Raw genomic sequence first — 24,065 nt, forward strand, 5'->3', positions numbered from 1 at the left:
ATCACAGTTCAGGGAGCATCACTTGTGTCTTTAGTGATGTGTAATATCTGCCTGTTTTTGTATTGTAAAGATGAAGTAGCCATGTTATCAGCAGTGTCACACATTTCTAAAGGAACAATTTTAGAATCTTCAGGGGTGCCTTGGCATAAAAGTGACCCACTGAGAAGCTTCGATAAAACAATATCTCACACTTTGTTACTATTTGGAACACTAAAGGAAAATGTGTTTCCTACAAACTCAGACTGTCACTCGTAACCTGCTTACATAAAGTCCTCAGGCTAGAAACTCTGACACATCCACAAAGGCAGCATTAGTCTGAAAATATCAGATTTGTAGTTCTGCATTCTGTAACAAAGTCTCGCATAATAATACTCCTGTTGATCCAGTCATAAAAGCAAAAAGGATTTCGGCAACAAAAGCAGTGAACTTTTTCTTTTACTTCACAGAAAGGTAGACAAAAGAGAAAGAAAAGGCTGTTTTCTGAGGCCTGAAAGGATTTGAAGTGTCAGCGGTGGTGCAAACACTGAAAGGAGAAATATGAGTATAAGAGATGAATGCTGATGAATTAAAGATCAGTTGATGTAGAACAACTGAAAGCTGTTGAACAGTCAGCTGAAAGGTAAGAGATGAAAGGAGCTGAAGAGTAAAAGAAGGAAGCAGTTGAAATGCCAGTTGACATGCAAGTGGTAAAAGTAGTTCAAATTTCAGCTGAAGTAGAAGAGCTGAAAACGGTTATATTCAGAAATATTGAAACTTGAACTTCCTTCAGTACATCAGATTAAACTGCTACTTTACTTTGACTGCCACTTAAACTTCTACTTTTTTGATGAATTAATGGGGGAAATGTCAGATGGCAACTGTGGAAAAGCAGTGAACTTTTTCTCTTTTTCTCGGGAGGATAGAAAAAAATGACTCACCCTATGAGCTGTTATTGTGTTATTGGTTGGCCTGGTGGGTCATCACTTGTTTGCTGAACTAACCAGAGAATCTTAATGACCTACAGAGGTCAAAAGTGATGCGCTACACACACTTTAAGGCATCAGATCTGTATTATATTTTTCTATTATTCTGGGTTGTGTAGCTTCATTTGAAATGCTGTTACCATTACCTCTCTGTCTGGTTCACTGGTAGAAGCTCAGTTAAGAAAGCTTTTTTGTGGTGAAGTAGTGTTTGCATTGTCCACAGACACAGCTGCAGGAGTGTGTGCAAGCTTGTGAAATGCACACATGCACACACCACTGCTTGGGAATGCATTATTAATGATTAATGATCACAATGAAAATGTCCACACATCCCCGTCTAGCTCACAGGTGCTGCACAGAGATAAACATGACAAGAATAAAGGATGTCCTATGCTTGGCAGCATTTTTTCCTCCTTTCTGCTGGTTTATTTACCTCGAGTCCGCAGGAACGGCCAATATTTGGATCCCTGGCAACGTTCCACACACACTATTTCAGTCTGTAGCAGTCTCTGTAAATAAATAATTACGCCAGTGTACATATGTTGCTCCCATCAGCAAGGGTTTTGTTCTCTGACAAGCTTGTGAGAATTAAGTGTAATAAATTCAACAGCACAAGTGTTGCTCAACCAATGTCAACAGCCTAGAGCGAGGGGAACAGAGAGAGAGAGGGTAGACGAAGAGTGAAGGGATGGAAGATGAGGGGAGGGAAGAGAGCAAGTGGAACAGACTGTTCTCTATAGGATAGTGCAGCTCACTACATACTGGATAGTGTGTGGTACTGATACCAGCAGTGCCAGGGTTAGGATTTAGATTAATACTGGTGGTCATCACGCTAATGGCTGGTTCATCATATCTTGAACTGGTCATCAGGGTATTTTTTCAAACATCAAACATGTTTGTGAAAGAAAAAGTCAAAGAAAATGATAACTATGGTGTTTTATCACATTAGACGGTGTTTTCCAGCCGTATTTGTAGTGGAAACTGGTCTCACATGAGAACTTCTGAAAACAGAAGAACATCAAAGTCTAGTCTATAAATGTAATTAAATGCTTAACATCTTATATTATTAAGCACGAAGGACTGTTTTATGCCTTTTGATCCAATATTATTGATACAAGCCAATTTTATACCACCAGAAAGCATCATGAATTCCATTTAAAGCAAGACTGTAATATTTGAAGGATGAAATAAAACATTCTTCGGCATGCTAATGAAAATTGAACTAAGCAATGACAAAGGCTGATGCTTAAATACACTCAGCTAATGTTATGGCATAAGCAAACTTTGGATAGACACTGCTGCATGCCAGACTTTAATAGTGTGTTGACTTGTACCACTGTCGCACTATGTTTTATCGTCATCCTAATTGTCTTGTGGCTAAAGTGCCGACTAAAAGTTGAGAAAAGATAACAGCCTCAGTTGTGTGATGAACTGTATGACTGTATATTGGTGGTTGCCACATCAAATCCCTATGGACGGTTACATTATCTACCAACAATGTTTAATTGTGATCGCAACAAACCAGAATGGAATGGCATTTTCATTCCAGCTTGGATATGGAAATTCCTGGGATTTGGCAACTGAAAACCTTGGTGTTGATACATTTGCTACTGTAAGCTGGTACAGTGTGTTTCTGCTTTGTCCAGTGAGGGTCTGTTGGAAGCACAGTGCGTGTGAAAGTGAAGCGAGCAGAATGCAGCCATTGTACTTTGGCTGCATTCTTCACAATGGTCACTCTGTCAAGTCAGGCACACAGCTTTGGTTTGACAGCCAGCAGAGCTGTGTGAGCCCAGGGCCCTCTGAGCCAGGCACTGAACCACTGGGCTGAGATCCTCTGGCAGCTTGTCAGTACAGCACAGCGCAGCACTCCTGGACGGCCAGTGCTCTCATTGACGCACACTCTGTTTCACTGTCTCTGCTGCCTCTCTGGACTCTCCGCTTTTCGTCTCACCTCACGCATCTCCAGCTTCCTTCAGGGTCAAGGTTGTTCCAATTTCTGATGACGTAGAGAAACAACTTCCAGTGTCAGTGTTGTGAACTTCCTCAGCAAGTGAATAAAAGCTAATTTCCTTCCTTTTCCTTCTCTCTCTTTGTTGTAGAGCTACTGTCAGTGTCAGGGACAGTAAGATATTTAACAGCAGTATCACCAGTTTATCTCACGTTTTTTCTTTTGAAAGCCAATGCCAACTTTTAAATTAAAGCTGGTCAAGGGATACCACTGCTGTTCACTGCTTCTAAGGTTCTGCATTCACAGTACCTCGATACAGATGAAAGATTTTTATTGACTACTGTAAAATAGGATTTTATTTTTTCTTCCCTGTACCACACCGAATAATGAACTTCGCTTGCAGTTGCTAGGGGGCACACGGAAAGATTGTGTAAAAGCTTAACTAACTTGAAAAAAGAATAGAAATTAAATTATGATTAAAAAGAAAAAGATATCCGCATACTTGGTCAGCTGTACCACCTAAACATACCTTCATGTTGCGATGGAGAGGGCATGGAAACTGGGTAACAAGTTATTATAGTCAAAGCACTTACCTAAAATAAAAAGATGACTGAAAGAGTTAGCTAAAAGTATTTGATAAACAGTTGAAATAGCTAAAAGTAATGGGTAAACAAAGAGTTTGCTTTGGCCAAAACCAAAACTTCGGCGGACCAAAACAGACCGCCAATTTGCCGCCTTTGTCTAAATGCACGGACCTAGCAAAGCATCGACGTTAATTAATCGATGCTGAATCGTCACGTGACACATCGTGATGCATCGCCACATCGATGAATTGCACCCACCTCTAATTAATTGTAGGGCAAAGATCATAAATCCTTGTCCATTGTTATGTACATTAATAGTGTGAAAAACCATCCAGCTTAAAATCAGTATAAATGAACACATTTGGAACATGATACATAATGAAGCAGTACTTAAATTCATCCAACAGGGCTGTGGGAAAACATCAGACAAAACAGGTTAGGAACCACAGCCCTACTGCCAAAAAAGGTGTCAAATGCATTTTCAGGAATGTTCCTGAAAATGCATTTAACCCCATTTTGCATTTACTTTACCACGCAGCACTGTTTCGGTAAATTTTTCCGAGACCATTCCTGAAAGTGCAGTGTCAGCCACTCGGGGAGTTGTTGGAGCTGAACAATGGGAAACATTTGAGGTCCTCGGGGACAAAGAGAGTGCTTATGCTCGCTTAGATTTGGACGGCATTACAACAGCATCAAGATAACAGCAGAAACAGTCGCAGCTGTGTTTTCTAAAGAAAGGGCGGAGGAGTTGGAAATGTCTGTCTCTTCTGGGCATCCTCGTTGGTACAATTGGAGCAGTGAGGGTTGTTAGAGCTTTGTTTGGGGGCTTGCTCTCGTTCAAGATGCGGATATGGTATTAACTTCGCAAGAGGTTGTTGTGTTTTTCAAAAGCCTTACTGACTGGAGAGAAAAAAATTGGTCCCTTGACAGCGCTGGTAATTTGTCAAACACAACCACGGGGGTGATAATGAACATCCGAAAGCTTAGGGGAAAAACTTGTATAAAGAACAGAGAAACCAACAAGTGGACAGCCAAGCCTGTATCTGACGTCAAATGTCATGTGTTGGGCGAACCCCAAACGCTTAGTTAAACAGTAAGGAAGCAGAGAGGGTTACAGGCCCCTGGAGACCCGCACTGACAACCTGAGCTATTACTGCAATTGAACAGCACTGTCCAGGGCCCCATATCTGATTTGTGGGCCAGAGTGCGTTTATCTCTGTGTGTTTATGTCTGAAATCCGGTATTCCCATGTCACATGTGCCCCCCATCAGCAGATGGGCTGCCGGGGCAGTGGCATGTGCAGGGAGCTGGTAAATTATGGAGAAAGAGCCAGGTAGAGGTCTCTGGTTTCTAATCACAACCCCTGTTTACTTTACTGCAACCCTGTGGGGAAAGACAGAGAGAGGTATGTCTGATCATAAATCTCCAGTGACTCTCCTCCTCCACCTCATCCACTCTATCTTCCCTCCTTTATTTTTCAGTTTTTTTTTCCTTCTCGGCTACACTATCTCATTAGCAGCAACCTTGACCTATCCTTAGGAGAGTGTCTGCAAGACTGCTGCTGCTGCGAGCTGCCATGCTGTGATCATCGCCCACTTATCATAGAAATAAACATAAAATAATTCAACAATACCAGATTTTGGGGGCTTTGTTGCTAGAAATATATATTTTATGCATAAAATAGTTGATTGGATGAGATATTTTTATACTAAATTCCTGGCCAAACCAGTGGACGGCACAGATGCGAGTGATGAATCACAGTGTGGTGAAAATATAGGACTCTCTGTCTGTTCTTTTTCCCCCACAAACAAAAAAATCTGGTGCCCTCAGTGGGTTATCACACAAGTCCTGCAGAGCTTTGTAATGTATTTCATCTGCTGGCATTGTTTTCGTCAGCTGTATCCTGCTCTGTTTTCTGCTTCATGTTTTGCATCTGGGGCTGAGATACAGCCACTGACAGGACGGGGTGATGTTACAGATGCCAAGGTCAAAGGTTACAGTCGTATAATTCATCATCTCCATCTTTTCCGATTGCTGGAACATTGGAACATCTTACGAGATAACAAATAGTCCCGAGCCTTATAATTTTTCCTCGCCTCAGTTTTTCCGCTTCTCTTTATCATCCTGTTGTTTTTTTTCCTCCACATTTCCTCATGCAGGGATCACTCCAAACGCCCTTTCTCCTCAGTTTAGCTCACCTTTTTTATCTCTGTATTTATCCACTCTTTCGAATCCGTCTCCCACTCATCTCTTCTCCCACCTTCACGTTGCTTCTTCTCTCCTCCTCGTACACTATCCCCTCGCATTACCTCTTTGTCTCTTTCATCCTTCGCTCTCTGCCTCATCCTCTCTGCACACTCTACCATCCACTGTGTGGGCTCCATATACCTTCCAGCTGATAATTAGCCAGGCAGTACAAACTGCCTCGGCTGTGTTTGTGGCCCCGGGCCCAACAGGACCTCCCTGTCTACCATAGCGTGACTTACATAAGCAACCGACACAAAGTGACAACACTGACCTCAAATGGCCTCAGGAGGCGGGAAGACAGACTCAAGATTGAGGGATGGAACAAGACGGAGATGTATAAAGACAGACAGTCATGCAGCTGATGTGACCAGAGAATCTGGAGCATCAGGACTTGCATTGGTACAGCTCTATTGAACCTGTACTACATTTGTCTGTAAATAAAGAAGTTTAATAATACTTGTACTGTATAATACTTCAGTGTTGGATATCGCATGTCATATTATAATTGGATCAATTCAGAAAAGGAATACTTGTGCTTGGCATTTTTAAAAGAAATATTGGTAAAACTTTACATCATAAATAAATGGTAAATTAAACTTTTGACGATAAATATTTGCTTAACAAATGTTAATAAAACATTTAAATGTTTGTTAACAGTCAGTAACTATTAACTAAAGTCTAATTAACTATAAATTTACCATTTATTGATAACGGTTATCATAAAGGGCTACTGAAATATTTGGAATGCAGCTACCTCTAAAGGTTTAATGCAAACAAAAAATGTTATCATCATATCCTGAGTAATGTTTTTGTAGATGGTCAGACATATTATGCTAATTTTCAGGTTGGGTTACAACTAGAACAGGTTTATATGCTTAAATGCTCAAAAAAACACATCCGTTTTCTCATACTCTCCATTGCTGCAGCACTGTATTTTCCCTCTGTCTGAAACGCTCTTTTAGCTCCTGTCACTTTAAGGCCCACCTCCCGAATACCCAGTCCGCTCTGGTTGGTCAGCTCATGCACACCTGAGCCAGCACCGCTCACCGTGTCACCAGTTGGCTCTGTTTTGTTTTCTGTCTCCAGTTAGCTTCACTTCTAATGTGAATATAGACAAAAATTATGCATGTACCACAAATAATTCAACAATGATAATGATAATTTATTTGCTACATTGAATTCTCCTGCTCCTCTTCTTCCACTGCCATCATAGGAAATGGCCTGAAGAAGGGTCTTCAGCTGCGGATGAGCGTGACCCCATTTCCTCCTCAAGTCTTTCCTAAATCCCTGAGCCGTTTCTCTCTCTGCTTTATCTCCTTTCTCTTCTCTGCCTCTCTTTATTTGCTATAAACTCTATCTCCAGACACTTGTTCAATATTACAAGCTTGCATAAATTGTGCCTCACTTGCTGTACTTCTTCTATTTTTACAAGCCATCTACTTTCATTGGAAGAATTTGGCTGAACGGTGGAGCTTTTTCAGCAGAACCCTGGATCTTGACACAGTCTGTCTGTCCTTTTACACCCGGTGCGGTGGAGAGCTTTACATCAGCCCTATAAAGACTCACTGACATTTATACAGTCAAATATCCTTTACAAGGTTCCAATTAAGCCATCTCTCAGTAGTAGCCCGGTCTTTAAATTCTCGAGCATTGTACTGTACCTGCTAAGAAGCGATCTGAATCACCGTCTGTATCTGCTGATGCGTTATTCATGTGACAGATTTGCAGCAGATAAGTGCCTCACTTTAGCAGGAATCGCAATGAATAAGTGATGCTGTTTTTCATTCCTGGCGCGTCTCTGTGTGTCTTAAGAAAGAGAGAGAAAGGTAAAACTGACAACGACAGTGACAGTGGCAGTGGCAAGAGCATCGGAGGGTCACCCATGAAACCAAACATTTGACTAGCCTAATTTCAAACACCAAATATTTTTTTTTTTACCAATATTTTCTGTGTAGTCTAAATCAGTTTGTCACAACACTTTATTTATGATTGAGTTTATATATGGTTGTATTTATGAGTGTTAAAGGCTTTGATGAAGTAATGGAATGGTGTTTATTTTTAGCCAATAGATGTCTCATTGGAATCGTGTTAGCTTCTCCCTATTATAAATTATACATAGCAACCTAACCCTGATTGAAAACCCACAAGTTTCCCAACAATAACAACGAGTTTCTTTATGAGTCGGATTTGACATCTTGGCAAAAGATCAAAGAGGATGTTGAGGAGGAGTGTTTTTGTTGTTGTTTTTCATCGCTATTGACGAAGTTTGGGAGATTGAATGGGGCACGGACGGGCGGCTTTAAATCCCAAATATCCAAATCTAATACAGTCGGGATTGGGTTCAGGCTTGGCTGTCTGCCACAGAGGGTTTCTGAGTCAAAAGGTCAACCCAGCGTAGTCATCGGCTTACCGTGGCTCGAGACTAATTACAGAGCGCCGGCTTTTCTGTGCTTTGTGAGAGTGTGTGAGTGCGTGCGTGTGTGTGTGTGTGTGTATGTATGTTTCTGTGTTATATGTCCCATCAATGGCTGTTCGCTACATAATCCACTCATTAGATGCATAAGTAGTGGATTATCTATGCTCACAGACGCACATTCACACGTTTGGATTGATATTGTTCCGAGGACCGTATGTTAACAGTTTTATTGTCCAGCTATGTACTTGCCTGAAACGTTTCTTTCATTTTTACTTTGTTTCTATAGTTTCTTTGACCCAAAAGTTGGCTTTATTTTGAAGGAAAGTTACCGTCACTGCCAACCTGAGCAGGTGCAACTTGTGAGAGATATAAAATGCTGTAAACACATTTTAATGTTGAGCACAGCGCTGACAGACTGCTCTGTTTTCTGTTTTCTCTTTGCGTGTTCAGGTAACGACCTGTTCCTGGTAGCGGTACACGAGCTCGGCCACGCGCTGGGCCTCGAACACTCCAACGACCCCACGGCCATCATGGCTCCTTTCTACCAGTACATGGACACTGACAACTTTAAACTGCCCATGGACGACCTGCTGGGCATCCAGAAGATTTATGGTAAGGCTTCCTGGCTTCATTTAGATGTTCAGCGGGACTATAAATCCAGTTGAGGTCTTATTTACATGCCTTAGTAACTTGCCAGAATAATGGCATACCAGAAAGTCACACATCATTAGCTTTGTGAAATTTCTTTGAAGCTTGTTGACATAGTGACTACTTGCTAGTGGAGATCTACTGTAGCTGGCCAATTACCTGCCAACACATCCTGGAAACATTCAAGTGCCAGTCAATCACATTAACTTTTGTAGCTAGCTAGCTAGCTTGCTAACAAACTAACTGATAACCCCTTTCACACTGGACAATAAAACCCACTAACACCCATCAACATCTGGCTTTTGTCCTCAGTGGGAAAACGTACAATTGACACTTTGTTTTGGCTCGCCATTTCCTCAGAAGTCAGCACTGTCGAGCCGGTTTGCTGTTGGTCAAGGTGCAAATTTGAGTTGAACTGATTCAGCTGAAAATATGTGTCTCAACACAATATTTAACTTTTAAATGACAGTGTAACCAAGCCAGAAGTTAGACATCATAACTAGGTCTCTCATAAGTGTAGGTAGGTAGCGTCTTGTCTCTGTTATTCTAACCCAGTTTTGGCACAACTTTGATAAGTAGATAAAGCACAGATCTAAGATTAAGACCTAAATTTAAGATCGCAGGAGGCGAGAGCGTCATCATCAGAGCACCCACACATTCCTCATTGACACACATTTTGAGTTGACAGATGCTGATTGCAGTGCTTTGTCTACTCATAAAGCTGATGCAGCTCAGGGGCGGGTGTATCAGAAGTGTGAAATTCAATTTGACGGTTAGGGATTTATGTAAGCATCAGTGTAGTCTTCATTTTAACACTCTCAGAGTTGAATTAGTTGTACATCAGGGTAGAAGTGGCTGAGACCTCAATCTAGACAGGCTTTTTTATTTGTAACAGGGTTGATTTGTTTTTATATGTATTAATTTTTAAATGTATTTGAATGTTCACGTTGTCGTTTCAACCTCAGTTTGACATTCGAGGTAAGAAACAAGTCGGTGAGAAGTGACAGCATTGTCCCTTCCAGCTGTCGTGGCTGTAAACCAGTCACACTCAGCTGAGATGACTCTGGTCTGTCACATGAATTGCTGCACGCACACACAAGCACAAAAAAGCCTGCCATCTGCTTACATGGCCAGGGCACGTACCTCTGGGAGTGACAGACCTGGGCAAGCGATCAAATCTCTCCTCATCCCTCTCGTGTTTAACTCCTCTCCGCTGCTCCTCCTCCTCCTCCCTGTTGTACCAGGAGTTGAAGGGCAGGACAAGTGATGGCAGCTCCTCTCTCAGTCTTGTTTGGCAGTTGGCCTCCTTTCCTTCGTCATGGCAACAGGGATGTGAGATGAGGAGGCTAAACAGGGACAAAGGTAGAAGTTGCATCATTAAGGCTGAATAGGGAAAAATGGGAATGAGTTTCCAAACAGAGACATGTAGTGAGATATGAAGGGAGTTGTGGGTGAGGTGTAGGAGAAGAGCTGGAGAGCTGGAAAGAGAAGAGGTGTAGCGTTGTAAATTGGAAGGGGATGTTGAATTCAGGACTTCGATTTGCAGTCAGTGGGAGCTAAGCGGGATCACAATGAATTGTGGGAAGTAAAGGTCTGACGGGTAGGATGAGCTTGATGGTGAGGATCGATCCGTTCTTGCAGTTTTGGACATCTAGCAGCTGTTTTCCGTTTCTCACCTCAGAGTTGAGGTCACAGTACAGTAGAGAGGAAAAGCCTGCTGGATGCATTTATTCCTCAGATCATTTATATTCCTGTGTGCAAACACACAGTCATTTCTCCTGAATAATTAACAGCCTAAACTTCACTGGATATATTTATAGGCTTAACAGCTAAAATTTTTAGCAGCCTGCGAGTACTTATAAATAATAAAGACAGATCATATACAAACATATGAAAGTGGAATTACTGTTGTGCTTTTTTTTTTTTTTAAATCCCAGTGAACAAATCACTGTGTTTCTCACTGAGCTTTGAACATAATGACTTCCTACTCTTTTGAAGGGAACAGCTGACTTCCTGTTTACACAACTAGCAGAGTAAAGAGAGCCACCACATTACTGTACAAAGAAATACAAACTACTGAATACAAAGTGTAGCTAATAAAGAAAGTAATTTGGCACTCATGGGTAGAATCAAGTAGTATTTTAAAGCAAATGTATGAAAGTCTTTATTTGCATCATGGGAATTGTAGGATCCAGTGTTTAGTGAACTTGAACCACACTAGAGATTAAAAGTTAGGATATCACCAACACTCCCGCAGTGCTCCCAGCTAGAGTATTCATTTGACAGGTGGCCAGTTCTTAAGTATTGCACCTTTTTAAGCAATGTAAAGGTTTACAAACATCACTTGCAACTTTACAGTAAATAATTACAAGTATATTATTGTCTGTCGGAGATGAGATCAACTAATGGAAAGTCGCACTAAAAGCTGAATTACCCCTTTAAAGACACTCAGACAGGCTCTTCAGACACTTTTGTTCTCAGTCTCGACTATTGGTTTCCATCTATGTTCGGTGAAGGCCCAGGAGTATGCAGATTTTCACTGGAGTCAATCACCACACCAGCTGAGTTCCCTGATTAGATCCTGTTGTTTGGTTAAAGTGTACTAATCAGTGAAATGAGACGCTGCAGAGATTGGCTGGGCCTCGTGGCACATGGGCGACCGCCGGTCAAACACGAGGGACCACCTGGAGACCGCCGGATGAACGGGAACAAATGTAGTGGCTAAAATCTGTACAACATAACAGCGTATCTGCCACGTTTAATTTTGTTTACTGTAGTGTTGTTGTGTCTGTACACATTTGCATGTTTGTCTACACGTCCATCTGACTGCGAGTCTTCCCAATGCTTACATAACTGCAGAGTGCTTTGGCTCCACTAATCTGGGGTGTATTTCAGGGGATTTAGTTCAGTCAGTGAATGGAATCTCTCGTACAGACCGCAGATCAGTTGTGCCGACTGGGAGATGTCTGGCAAAGCAGTGTTGCCTCTTAATCCTCTGATCATCAGCTAGTGTGTCAACTAGTTTAACGGTTTAGCGTTCTTTGTTTCTGTGTTTAGTTGCTCACTATAGATGGAGTAAGTTCAGTGATTTATTGCTTATCGACTTCTTTAATCCTCTTTTCACTCATTGACTTTAAAACCATGTGTTGATTCATTAAATCCTTCATGCAGCATCCCTGAATGATCGCGGTCACTGTGAAGGCCATTATTTGTGATACAGTGATGGGGTTTAGCTTGTCATGTTTGCATCTTTGTCATCTCTCCCTGCATCAGTTGGCCCCAATCAACACATGGAAACTCATATCCTGGTTTCCACAGTCACACACTGTGTTATTCATGCGTCGTCATGCGCTCAATAATTCATACACACAACCCACACATTTGCCCTCCCTCCACCTCCTCTCCTCTGTTTTTTCCTCTGTACGTCTCTCGCTCTCTTTCTCTCGTGCAAATCATGAATGTGAAATGACACCGAGGCATGTCTTGGCCGCCGTTTGTGAGGACATTTTATTTTTATCTCTACAGTATATACTTTCTTCCCCCTTATGCTTTTAATTTTCTGTTTTAGTCATCTCAACATATCATATTGTGCTTTGGTGAGCTGGATCCCTCAAACTGGCAGTGTTCAACTCTGTACGCTGATTTTCACAGGGCCTCATCTTGTTTTTCTATCTTCTCCTCATGGTTTATTTCTTTTTCTTTGGTCCTTAACTCCTTGTTACTACATTTCCTCTTCACTTCTCACCCTTTTTCTTTGCCATTTGAGTTCAAGTTACAGGTGAAAAAGATCAACTTGGCTTTAACATGTAGTTCTCAAGCAAGCTCAGGTAGCTGATTGGCTGTAATTGGCCCTGTAATAATCAAAGATTTACACACTACCATAACAACTACAAGCATAACTCGGGGCTAAAGCTGTCTTATCATTAAGCTACAGCCAATAGCTGGTAAGCTTAGCTTAGCACAAAGGTGTCTAAAAGACACAAGATTCTCCTGCTAGCACCTTTAAAGTTAAATCATGATTATGTTTCATGTGGTTTATTTAATCCCAACAAAAACACCAAGGTGAAACAGTGACAAGTTGTGGTTTTAAAGCAAGTTTTTTTTTTTTTTGTGGCCATCTTGAATAACTCAGATGCACATTCACCATTTTTCTTATGCATCAGTGTGCATTTATTACACTGTGTTTAGAGTTATTTGTTGCTCAGAACATCACAGTATAGTCAAGTAGGGAGTGTCAAGGTGTGATTCAAATTACACCACTTTCCCCCACGAATGTAGTCAACAAAAGTGGAGTCTGGAATTTCTGGTTGCAAATGTCATATAGTGAGATGTTTTTCTCTGACTCCCTCCAGGGCCTCCTGATAAGATTCCCCAGCCCACCAAGCCTTTGCCGACGGCGCCCCCTCCCCGCTCCCATCCTCCCTCAGACCCCCGCAAGCCAGACAGGCAGACACGACCTCCGAGGCTGCCCCCGGGAGACAGACCGTCCCACCCCAACGCCAAACCCAACATCTGCGACGGAGGCTTCAACACCCTCGCCATACTGAGGAGAGAGATGTTTGTCTTCAAGGTAAGCGCAGAGCCTGCGATATCAAAACAAACCTGGGGCATTTTCACATTTTGTTTGTTTTGAGGAGTCATTTTTGAAGCCTGGAGCTGTTTTGCCCCAAACTTCTCTAACAGTGCGAGGGTACTGCAATCAGTCTTTGCAGGCCGAACAAAGTTGTGAGACTTTGATGGAAGGGTAGTTTTTACACCAAATCAAAAATATATGTCTGAACACAGTCCTGCAGGGGATTTCTTGGTATAGCCTATAACTTAATCGGCTGATATACGCAACAAAAGAACAACTCCATTGATGCCTCCATTCAGAGTGATGGAAACAGCCTGTAGGTCGGAAAGCACCCTGCAGAGAGGGAGCTTTCTGAAGGATTACTTAAATATAGAGAGTGTGGGAGCTTTTCTGTTAATCTGCATCATGCTCCTTGTGTGCCCAACGTAGAAATGGCTCACTTGGATGTGATACAAATTGTTTGGTTGAACTTTTGTAGAGAAGTTGTGTTGAATTCTTAAAAGTTTGACACTGTGGTTGTAGCGTCTAGAAACATGCTAGACTCTCCTCAATCACCTTAAAAACCAGTGCTTGTGTATTTTATTGCATAATCAGCGCAGCTACTCTTAAAGAAGCTCTTTCAAGGTTACTCGGGGTCGGAGGACAAAATGGATATTGTACACAGAAGTAGCACTGTGCCACGCACAGCGCAGCAAAGTTTTCCTTTCCCCCAACAAACTCAGGCTGGTTTTCATTCCAGTGTGAGAGAAAAAAGTACACATGTCCCTTAATGCATCTTTATCCTTGGTCTCAGCTTGTGAGCACAAGACCTTGGCAACAAGCAGTAAGGAATAGAGAAAAACCTTGGGGCAACACAAAGCTGTCCTGTGTTCTCCACAGAAAGGAGAAAGAGTGCCTCTGATGCTCTCTGTGAGTGGGACTGTATTTTTCGACGGGATATAAATAGATAGTATTCAATGGTTAAATAAGAGGCTTGTGGAGTCGGGAGGGGGAAAAACCCTTTCTGTCCTCTCTGCCACCCCGCTCTGTGTTCTTTAAAGTTGAACAAATAAATCTCGGGACCAGAGCTGCTACCTGTGAAGGTGATGAACCAGAATAGCGCTCAAAGCTCACACTGTGGCTGTGTTTTTGGTGTGAATAACACCGGCTTGTTACAGTAGTCTAAATACAGCCCCGGTCTCTGTCACATGGTGTCTGCAGCAGCCCCTGTCACCCGACATTGCTCCCGGGGCAACAGTCTGGTCTGATGGAGTGATGTGGATCATGGGATTTGTGCAGAGCTCAGTGGTTCTGTGGAGACACAAAGGAAGTTCAGCAATCAGACAATCTTTTCATGAGTTTAGGAAAAGAAGAATGCGAGGTCAGCTGGGCTCTAAACACCTCCTGTGGATTAAAAATTGAATTTGAGTGCAGCAAATTGTCTTGGCACTACTTTTTAAAAATGAATTTCCGTTGTATGAGCATGCCAGCCTCTATACTTCTCTCTGTCATAACTAATCAAACGTCACTTTAATGTTGTTTACCTCTGACCTGTTTTTAGGGACTAGAATCAAATACTTTTTTTTAAGGCTTCCTGACGCAAAGAGCAGTACTTTCAACAGTCTCCAACTGAAAGATAACTGTCTCTTTGAAAGGTTTGTCAGTAAGGATTTTGTTTTTTTGTTTTGTTTTTGTAATCTTTAATGTATTTACTTATGTTAGGATAATACAACCCTGTACTAGGCATCTCTTTGTTTTGGTGCCATGCAAGTGCAGGAAATATGAGTCTGTCTCCAGCTGTGCCTCATCAAATCTGACAGATCGTCTTTTCCGCCCCCAGTGCTGCTTCCATTTATTTTTCATCCATCCTATATTTGAATTTTATTTAATAATCAAATGACAATTTCACCTCCCATCCATCCCGATCCCATCATCCGAGACAGCAACACTTAACAACAAATAATTTCAATGAATACAAACAAAACTACTACTAAACTCTACTAAATTGGCATATGCCGACGTCCACAGTGAAACATGGATTCCTGCCTCACAGTAACCCTCAGAGTTACTATAAGGACGGACTTTCTCATTAGCATACCTCTGTAATCAGTGTGAGTTTGGCGGCTGGCTATGCAGAGGAAGCTAAGCCGCGAAAAACGCAGGACACAGTCAAGAGAAGTCATTAACAGCGGCACAAAAGGGTTTGCAAGATTGGCATGTTTAATAAGAAAACCCACACTCTCCCACATGTCACAAACAACTCTCTGGTGGAGGGCCTTTTAAATCACTATGGTACAGGGCTCAGTAGTCACTGACTGTCAGCCATCTCCAACCCCACTTGATAGTTGTCAGTGCAGAGACAGACACGCTATGATAAAAGTCTCCGGCTGGAATCAAAGAAGGGACATTTCCGCTTTCACCTTTAGCCCACCAGAACGCACTCACAGATAATTTGTTCTACCGACGTTGCTGATGTGTAATGTTTTGTGACCAGAGCTGCTTTTTAGCAACTAAGTGTGAAAGCAACAATGAACGTTTTGGTTTGCTGGATTTAATCTAACTCTAATTGCTACTGTTTGTTTTGTATTACACTTATACTTTTGCAATTAAAGAAAATAAAGTACAAGTTTTTTAGAAAACGTATCTACACAACTTTGGCTCAGTTTGTCGTAAAAACTGCTACTTAGTCCTTAGTCTTGTGTGCCAAATGAGTCTCTAAGTACTCTTTAAAGGCCGATCCACAGGGGCCACACACATAAAATGCTGTTCGGCATAATCTGCTCCCTCTTTGTTTAAACTTTCCACTTATAACAGCCAGCAATTAACACTGTAAATGAAATGTACATAATTAACCCCCAAGCAAAGGGGCGATGAGGGGGAGGGCAATATGCCTCTTCAGTTGTGCAATATACTGTGTGCTGTATGGATGGAAAGGATACAAACGGATAAAAAAAACAGACAGACTTTAGAATTCAGTTAAATATGAAAATAGAAATGTAAAGAGTGAAGTTAAATGAGTGGGATTACCTGTAATTGCTTGGTTTAAGTTGGCATCAGCAGTGATGGGAAGAAGGCTGTTTGCTTCGTAATTTTGATGGCCGTGATGAATGTTACTCTCCGTTGGCTTTTACAAGTAGTAGCAGCTCCCATTTTTCCGAAGGTATAGAGGAGTGGAGGGGAGAGACTGACAGAAAGAGGTGATTTGTTACAGAACACATGTAAGTGCGGTTGTAAATCCACTATGTTCACATCATTAGGACCACCAGAAACATCGTGACTCACGACGATTTGCTCACCCGTTCGCATGATCCACGTCTCAGCCGGTGAATCAGGCGCGTTAAGTAAAGTGAAATCAATAAGGGATCACAGGTTTGACTTGGATTCACTCTGTAAGTGTGTTTCACAGGAGGAGCAGGTGGTCCTAATATTTCTTGATTCTCAGTGAGTTTGGTGCCAATTTTCTGTGAGAAGACTGAGGTATCATGTTAATGCTTTCTTCTCTCCTGGTAGATGAAGCTGCCCGACTGTAAAACGGATGATGTGGAATCATAATCAGAGATGTTTGTGTTAGTCCAGAGTTTGATATATTCCCTTCAGAGCGTGCCAAGGTCTGTTTGTTAGATTGAAGACTGGTTAAAACGATGGTTTGCGAATAGAAATGATTTACAACTTGTGCTTACTTTTTTAAAATTGTGTCTTTTGTTTCCGTCATTTATGAGGGTGATTTCCTCGTTTTTTCCCTCAAATAATTCAAGTGATTGTCTGCTCGGGTACTTCATGCCGGAGGTCCATTTAGCCTGTGCGGCTTGGCTATACTCACTGTCCGCACTTGATTGTTTTGGAAAAGCAGAGTCAAGTTGTTGCCAAGTCATTATAGCAGAGATCTCAGCGGTCTCACAGCCTGCGGGGTCCACAGGTGGTCCAGCGCTGTAATGTTGAGGGCTTTAGAGTCATGTTACACTTGTATGTTTATAGAAGAGCCCTCATTCATATCACATCTCTGAAGATTACTTGTGTCAAAACTTTGGATGTGATTATCGCTGCTTGCTTCTTTCCTGCCTTTGAAAGTATATTGAAGTCTACAGATGGACTCCAAAACCATTTACATGTAAATCGAACGTTGTTTTTTTTCTCAATCAACGTGAATCCTTGCAATAAATGGGACATACATTTCCATTTTCCTGTGCTAGACTTTCAGAGCTTTTTCATAGTTGAAATCAAGCAAACAAAGTAGGTAAATGTTTTTCTGAAAAGTGCAAAATGGTAAAATGTCAATTCCATCACAAAGTAGTGGGGCTCATCAAGAACTGCTGACAAAACTGCACCATATGCAACTTTATTCCGTCCTGAAGGGAAATTTATTCCATATTACAGCTGGGGCCAGATGTATAAGCGATGTATACGCACAAAAACCATGCGTCCTGCGTAATGACAACTGTTCTGATGCTGTTAAGAACTTTGCTGGTGAAACACAATCAGCCATATGTTTTCTTCTCTGCAGTTGTTCTCAGACGGGTCGAACCATTGGTGGAGCGGGCACAATTATCGATGTGTAAACAGATGTTTAAAGGTGTTTCTACATCTGTTTGTGGATGATTGCGTGAGTGGAAAAGAAGCTCTTGCACTTGCGTCATTTCCGCAATGATTTACTGTATACTGAAATTACAGACTTGAAAAATACTCATTAGAGTACAAGTAATTCTTTAACAAGTAATGTAAGGAATTATAAATTTAGTATTGCATTTCTATAAAGTTGGGACAAGATAAAGAAAAGAAACTGAAAACTATCCTGACTTTTAGTTCTTGTGTAGGCTGGTTCCTTCACTTCCCATAATGCAACCCACAAGTGTCTCTAATTAGACCCCTGTGCCTCTCAAATTCTCACTTCTATCAAACCTTACACCTCCAATTTGAAACGCTGGCCTTCAGTTTCAAAGTTTTAAATCTTAAAACCCAAGCCGACATGACCCTGATGACATCATCAAGGTTATATTTCAAACTTAGGAGAGCTCCTTTGAGAGCAGCTGAAAACATACAACAGTTTATTTTACAGAATGAGTAATAATTCTTGTGACCCCTTTAACTTCAGTGATTATGTTTCAGATGCCATAAATGGAGGTAAAAGATTAACAGTTTGTTGTTACACCTTTCACATTTTTGATCAAAGTGAATGACAGACATTGTCGTCTTTCAGAATACTTTAATAATATCATGAAAAACATTGAGAAGAACATTAGACGTGTTTTCAGAGCTGTGTTTTCTGTTGCAGATATATATATATATATATGCATAGTTGATACATGTTGGTTTTCTAGTGTTCAGCTCAGTATTGTTCACAACAGCACTGAGGAGTTCCTGATTTATTCGCGGCACGTTAATCTACAAAGGCAGGTTAGGAGTCATGCTTGTTAAGGTGGTAGTTTTACGGTCGATCATTTTTCTCTCAGTGGAGTGACAGAGGGTCGTGTAAGGTTCACAGATGACTGTGTTCGGCCGTGTAGATCCAGTGTCACCAGTAAATGCCTCACTAAAATTACACAGCTACCACTTTTATGAATGCAAGCACTTCGGGTTCAACTTTTTATGAACTCTCAAACCATATGGTATCCCACTGGATGTAAAAGCAGGAGCCATGCTTTTCTCAGGCATTAATGCAAGCAGTTTTCGCTCTATGCTGCACTTAAAATGTACTGAACTGTGACCTCGTCACTTATACTGTCAGACAATGACTGGGCAGCAAGATACCAAGAGTCCACTCGTTTCCTATCAGGCTTTGAGTGTAGTAAAACATGAACATATAGTCTGGGATGTCATCCAACAGACATTTAGAAGTCTGGATTTGAGTTTATGGCACGCCGCCCTCTTGGCAGTTAGCGCCAGAAAATCCAAACAGGATTCCCTAAAACATCTTTCTCTGGGAGCCTTAATATTTTCTTAATGGATCAATCATTTTGAAAATCAACACAAGGATACTCTACTGAGACTAAAACATCTTGTGCTCCTGTTTGTTTCTAAGGAGAAGTTGAGTCTATGCGAAAGCATTAAAAAAATACACATTTTGGAAAGCAGTGGTTTAAGAGTGGTTGTATCCATGTTTAGGATCAATAGCTGAATGCTTCAAGGTCAATTTAATGAGTTTACCTCTGCTCTCATTTATAAAGCTTAATTATGATGCATGGTTTGCCTGCTCAAAAGTCTGTAGTTGCAGACCAACACTTGGATGCAATCAAGCCTCTTGTACTGCTCCCAATCAGGTATGATGGAGAAAAAACACAATTCTTTCATCGGTCTATCACTCAGCTCTCATCCTGAGATGTCTATAATAAAGGAAACTGCCACACTTTTGTGTCCTTCCTCCTCCTTGTCACTACTCCCAAGTTGAGTGAGAGACCTTCCTTCCTTGATGTGTACAGATTTAGAGCAAGGGATTCTGGGTCGCCGGAGGGTGCCTTGCGGTTCAGGATTGGCCACTTGGCCTCCGATGTTGGAGACATGCTTTGATTCCGACATCCATTAATGAGAACACAGTGGCCAAGTGGGCAGTGAGCTGTCCACTCTTCTCAGGATCTTTCTCTTTTGTGTTACTGGGAGGAAAGAGATGGATAGTCCTGCACTAACAGCGTGTCTGAACCACTCAGAAATATATAACCAACAGTCTTCACTTCTCGAAAACGTTTCCAAAAATTATGTGAAGTTTTTTTTTTGTTTTGTCTTTTATTGAAATACAGAAGAATCAAACATTTCTTGTAGCTGCTGGCCACCTTTTTTATTGAGATGATTAGCTGGTGCTTGTGCATTTAAGCAGATCTTAAGCCATTTCTGGCTCACATTTCATCCAGTTGTTTCAGTGATATCAGGTACAGGAGCTTTGTTCAAGGATGACATTATCAATCTGCACTTGATGTGTCACCGTTTAACAGTCTGCATGTTGTACTCTGTTGACACTTTTGTTGGATTAGAAAATGTTGCCACATGTACAAACTGTAAAGCAGCCATGTTAGATTGAACCGTAATAAAAAGAAGCAGCTGCGGGTTGAGAAGTTGAACCAGGCCTTATTGCTGTAGCATTTCAAGGTCATACTTCATTATTTACGAGAGTTGCGGATAATGTTAATGTGGTTTGGAGAAGTTTCATTCCAGCCTATGAGGTAGCTTTCAGCACATGAGAAAACACACAAATACACAACTGCAGGCATGCTACAAAAGCCGGTCTTCTGCAATTATTTCCTCTGTGAAAAAGAGTCGATTTGGAAATCCTTATAAATATTGAGATCTCAGGCTTCAACCCTAATCCTTGTCCATCTGAATTATTTACACCTGCATTCTGCTCTCAGCCAAGCAAGTGTGTGCGTCACATTAACTGAGTGAGAGGTCAGCAACACTGTCATCCTAACACCACTGTCTATCATATTCTCACCTCTTCACTCACACAGATACACACATGGCAGCAGCAGATGCTCCGCCAGGCTTGACCTGTGTGTCCGCGATGGCAAAGTTTTAAGTTAAACTTGTTGTCTCTTTGTTGGCATTTAAAAGTATAATTCTTAGACGTTAATAAGGTTTTGTTTATACAAGCTACTTGTTGGTCATTTTACGATGAGGACACAGCGACATCATTTGTCTTTCACTAAAAATGTACCTGTGAAGGTCAATGTGAGAGTACATGTAATAGAAAAACAGTGTGCAGTGGATGAATATATTGAAAAGTAAATTTTTTTCATTGACAAATTAGAAGGCAAATGAAAAATGTGTTGTGTTTTTCTCCTTGTAGTTGTTTGTGTCTCTTTGTAGTGTTTTTTATCTCTTTTTTTAGTTGTTTTATCTCGTTTGTAGTCATTTTTATCTTTTTTGTAGTGTTTTTTATCTCTTTTGTAGTTGTTTTATCTCTTCTGTAGTTATTTGTGTCTCTTTGTAGTTATGTTTTGTCTCTTTGTAGTGGTTTTTATCTTGTTTGTAGTCGTTTTTATCTCGTTTGTAGACATTTTTATCTCAATCAGTCAATATCTAATAATTTAAGTATTAATGAAATGCAAAGCGGATCCAATCATGTATCTGCAGTACAGTGAATGTTGTACAGTTTTAACTTTGAGCTCAAATAACAGTTCAATATCTGCAGTTTGCTTTCCGCTTCACAAACTCTCCTCGACACTGACAAAATCTCATCGATAGGGACAGTTTGTTAAGGCCATCGAGCAGTCAAGAATTCATATTTCTATAGAGAGCATATGGTAATTCAGCCCTAATGCTCTGCATGCATTATGACGCACCATTAGGCCGTATGCGTGACAAACCCTGCACTGCCCTTTCACTCAAAGCAGAGAACATGAACAATTTGAGGTATAATATTTGCAACTTCTGCTCAGACCGAACTTGTTGTGATTATTCTAGACGTTCCTGTAATTGCAAAGTGCTGGCTGAAATGTTCTACAAGTGAAGTCTGCTCGCCAGAGCTTTATTTTCAGAGTGGGAGTGGGACGGTGGGGCCGGAGAAAGAACATTTTCTCTTTTATAAAGTCAAAAGTATTCAAATGGGTTGGATTTCACAGTCTGATCTGTTTTCAATTACTGGGCCGGGCCGTGTACAGAAGAAAACGCTGAACAATTGAAATCTATGGAGGCAGTATGTATAGAGCGAGTGGGGCTGAGGAAGAGCGGAGGAATTGGAATGAGAGACAAGGGGAAATGAAAAGAAAGAGGAGGAAGAGTCCTGGGAGAGAGGACAGTCCCAGAGAAAAGAATTGGATTAGACAGAGAGAGAGAAAGAGAGCAGCGGAGAGAGTGTTTGATAAATGGGCTGTTTATTTAGCTTTCACTGTGAATGAGGCCGGGTGTGATGATGTGTCTCTCCCCTCTCTCTGTCTCCGCGTCCCTCACTATGAGGTCAGGCTTTTTGGCCCGAGCGTTCTACACGTTGAGGAGACGCAATTGCCCGTTCATTGCCAAAGGGTGGGACATCTCGCTGAGTCCTAATGGCTTTCACAGCTGGGTCTCCCCCCGGCCCCCCTCTGTCATCAAGTTTCATCCAACATCAAAAAGACACACCTTCCAGTTGGCCGCGCTCACGTTTCCCACCCCGAAGGAAATCAGAGACTCTTGGCTTCTCATAAAGCTCCTGGCTATCACTTTGCCCCCGTTACTTGATGGTTTTCCCAGTATGTTCTTCAGGTTCTGCGTGTGGAGTGCGAGGCTCATGGGCTTCCCAGGCAACCTGAGAAAGTATACGCGGATCTTAAAGGCACTGGGGCTATCAAAGCAGCAGCCGGAGTTTATCATTGCCAGCAGGCTTTGTTTGTAAAACTGGAAAAGCAAGGAGATGGCCTGAATACAACGCCTGTTATTATATACCATCAGTTGTGTTATATGCAGAATTCATTACATGTTAAAGTAATAACAGACAACTTTCCCACCCTCTATCATCTCCAAGTGGTAGTATTGTTGGTGCCGTTGTTGTAAAGTTTGTTTCCATTTCCCTCTGAGTAGCAACTACCATCAATGCAGGAAAAAACATGTTATTATTTGTTCATTTAGTCTATAACCGAGACATGACAGCAGATACAAAATGGTGCCAGGCTGCCAGCCAATGGTGTCATTATTCTACAGCCATTACATTGTGCAATCAACATTAACTTCTTAATGTTAAAAAGAGATGCAGTTTAAGTATGTGTTTTTCCAACCCAAAGAGATCATCCCACAAAAATAAACTTGCCTGGGGCATCACATTAAGGGGAAGAAGACGCTGCAGATGAAAATTTCTACAAGCGGCACAAGTGTCAAATGTTTTGGTTTTGGTTTTAAAAGAGAGAAGACTTCAGGGCCGAGGAATGAGTAGCCCTTTAACCAGATGCACGCTTGCCAAACCATGTACATCTGTGTAAAGGGCTGCTCCAGTGGTTTAAGATTGCACTTTTTATGAAGTTGGGGGACTCACAAGAGACGCATTAAACAGCAGTAGTTAGAAATTGAAGCTACAGAGGCCAAGATATTCAATCTTTTAGTTCTTATTATGGGTCAGGACAGGATCCTACATTTCCCATCTGCAGGATTTTTGATTTGATTTGACCCTTCTGCCTCCTGAATGCCCACATCTTTGAAACCCCACACCCCCAGTTTTTAATGCAGGCTTTCTGTTGATTTATTTTAAAGCCTTGAGCCCAATCCACGATGACCCTGGTAACATCATCAGGGTGTCCAGGACCACAGAAGACGTCATATGACAGGCTGACTCAAACTCCTTGTGATGAGTAACATGAACTATACCTGACCTTTGTGCTGCTTTCCTCTGTTTCCTGACAATGTCCTTTTTTCATCTCTTTTACAGGACCACTGGTTTTGGCGGGTGAGAGATAACTCTGTAATGCCAGGATACCCCATGCTCATCAGTGTTTTCTGGAGGGGCCTGCCGCCCAAGATAGACGCCGTCTACGAGAACAGCGAGGGCAAGTTCGTCTTCTTCAAAGGTGAGCCTGAGCTGCTGCTCCATTTCATCCATCTTCATCCGCTCCAAATATTGAGTCTGTACCATCCTGGTTTACATTTGCTTCACGTGTTATTCTTCTCGCGTGTTATCCGTCCACAGATATGTTCTGTGTACATGGCTGTCTTCTGGTATAAACCGTATGCACATGTCTTTTCTGTATTCAGCATGTGTTTTTCCTTGTGCGTCTGTACTTTGCTGCCTTGATCTTATCTGTGTGTGTGAGTTCAGTGT

The 24,065-nt window shown here is 41.6% G+C and overlaps 1 protein-coding gene across 4 annotated transcripts in view; it reads left to right on the top strand.

Moving 5' to 3' along the window:
* Positions 1 to 24,065, top strand: part of LOC311249762 (matrix metalloproteinase-16-like) — a 73,418-nt gene that overhangs the window by 38,310 nt on the left and 11,043 nt on the right. For all 4 annotated transcript variants that reach the window (XM_084341065.1, XM_084341067.1, XM_084341066.1 and 1 more), the window contains 3 exons: positions 8,608 to 8,769; positions 13,158 to 13,375; positions 23,676 to 23,814. In XM_084341065.1, the coding sequence (XP_084197191.1) occupies positions 8,608 to 8,769; positions 13,158 to 13,375; positions 23,676 to 23,814 (519 nt within the window). The remainder of the gene's footprint in view (positions 1 to 8,607; positions 8,770 to 13,157; positions 13,376 to 23,675; positions 23,815 to 24,065) is intronic.

Source organism: Pagrus pagrus (assembly GCF_965226575.1).
Source record: "Pagrus pagrus genome assembly, chromosome: 20".
NCBI classification, from domain to species: Eukaryota; Metazoa; Chordata; class Actinopteri; order Spariformes; family Sparidae; genus Pagrus; species Pagrus pagrus.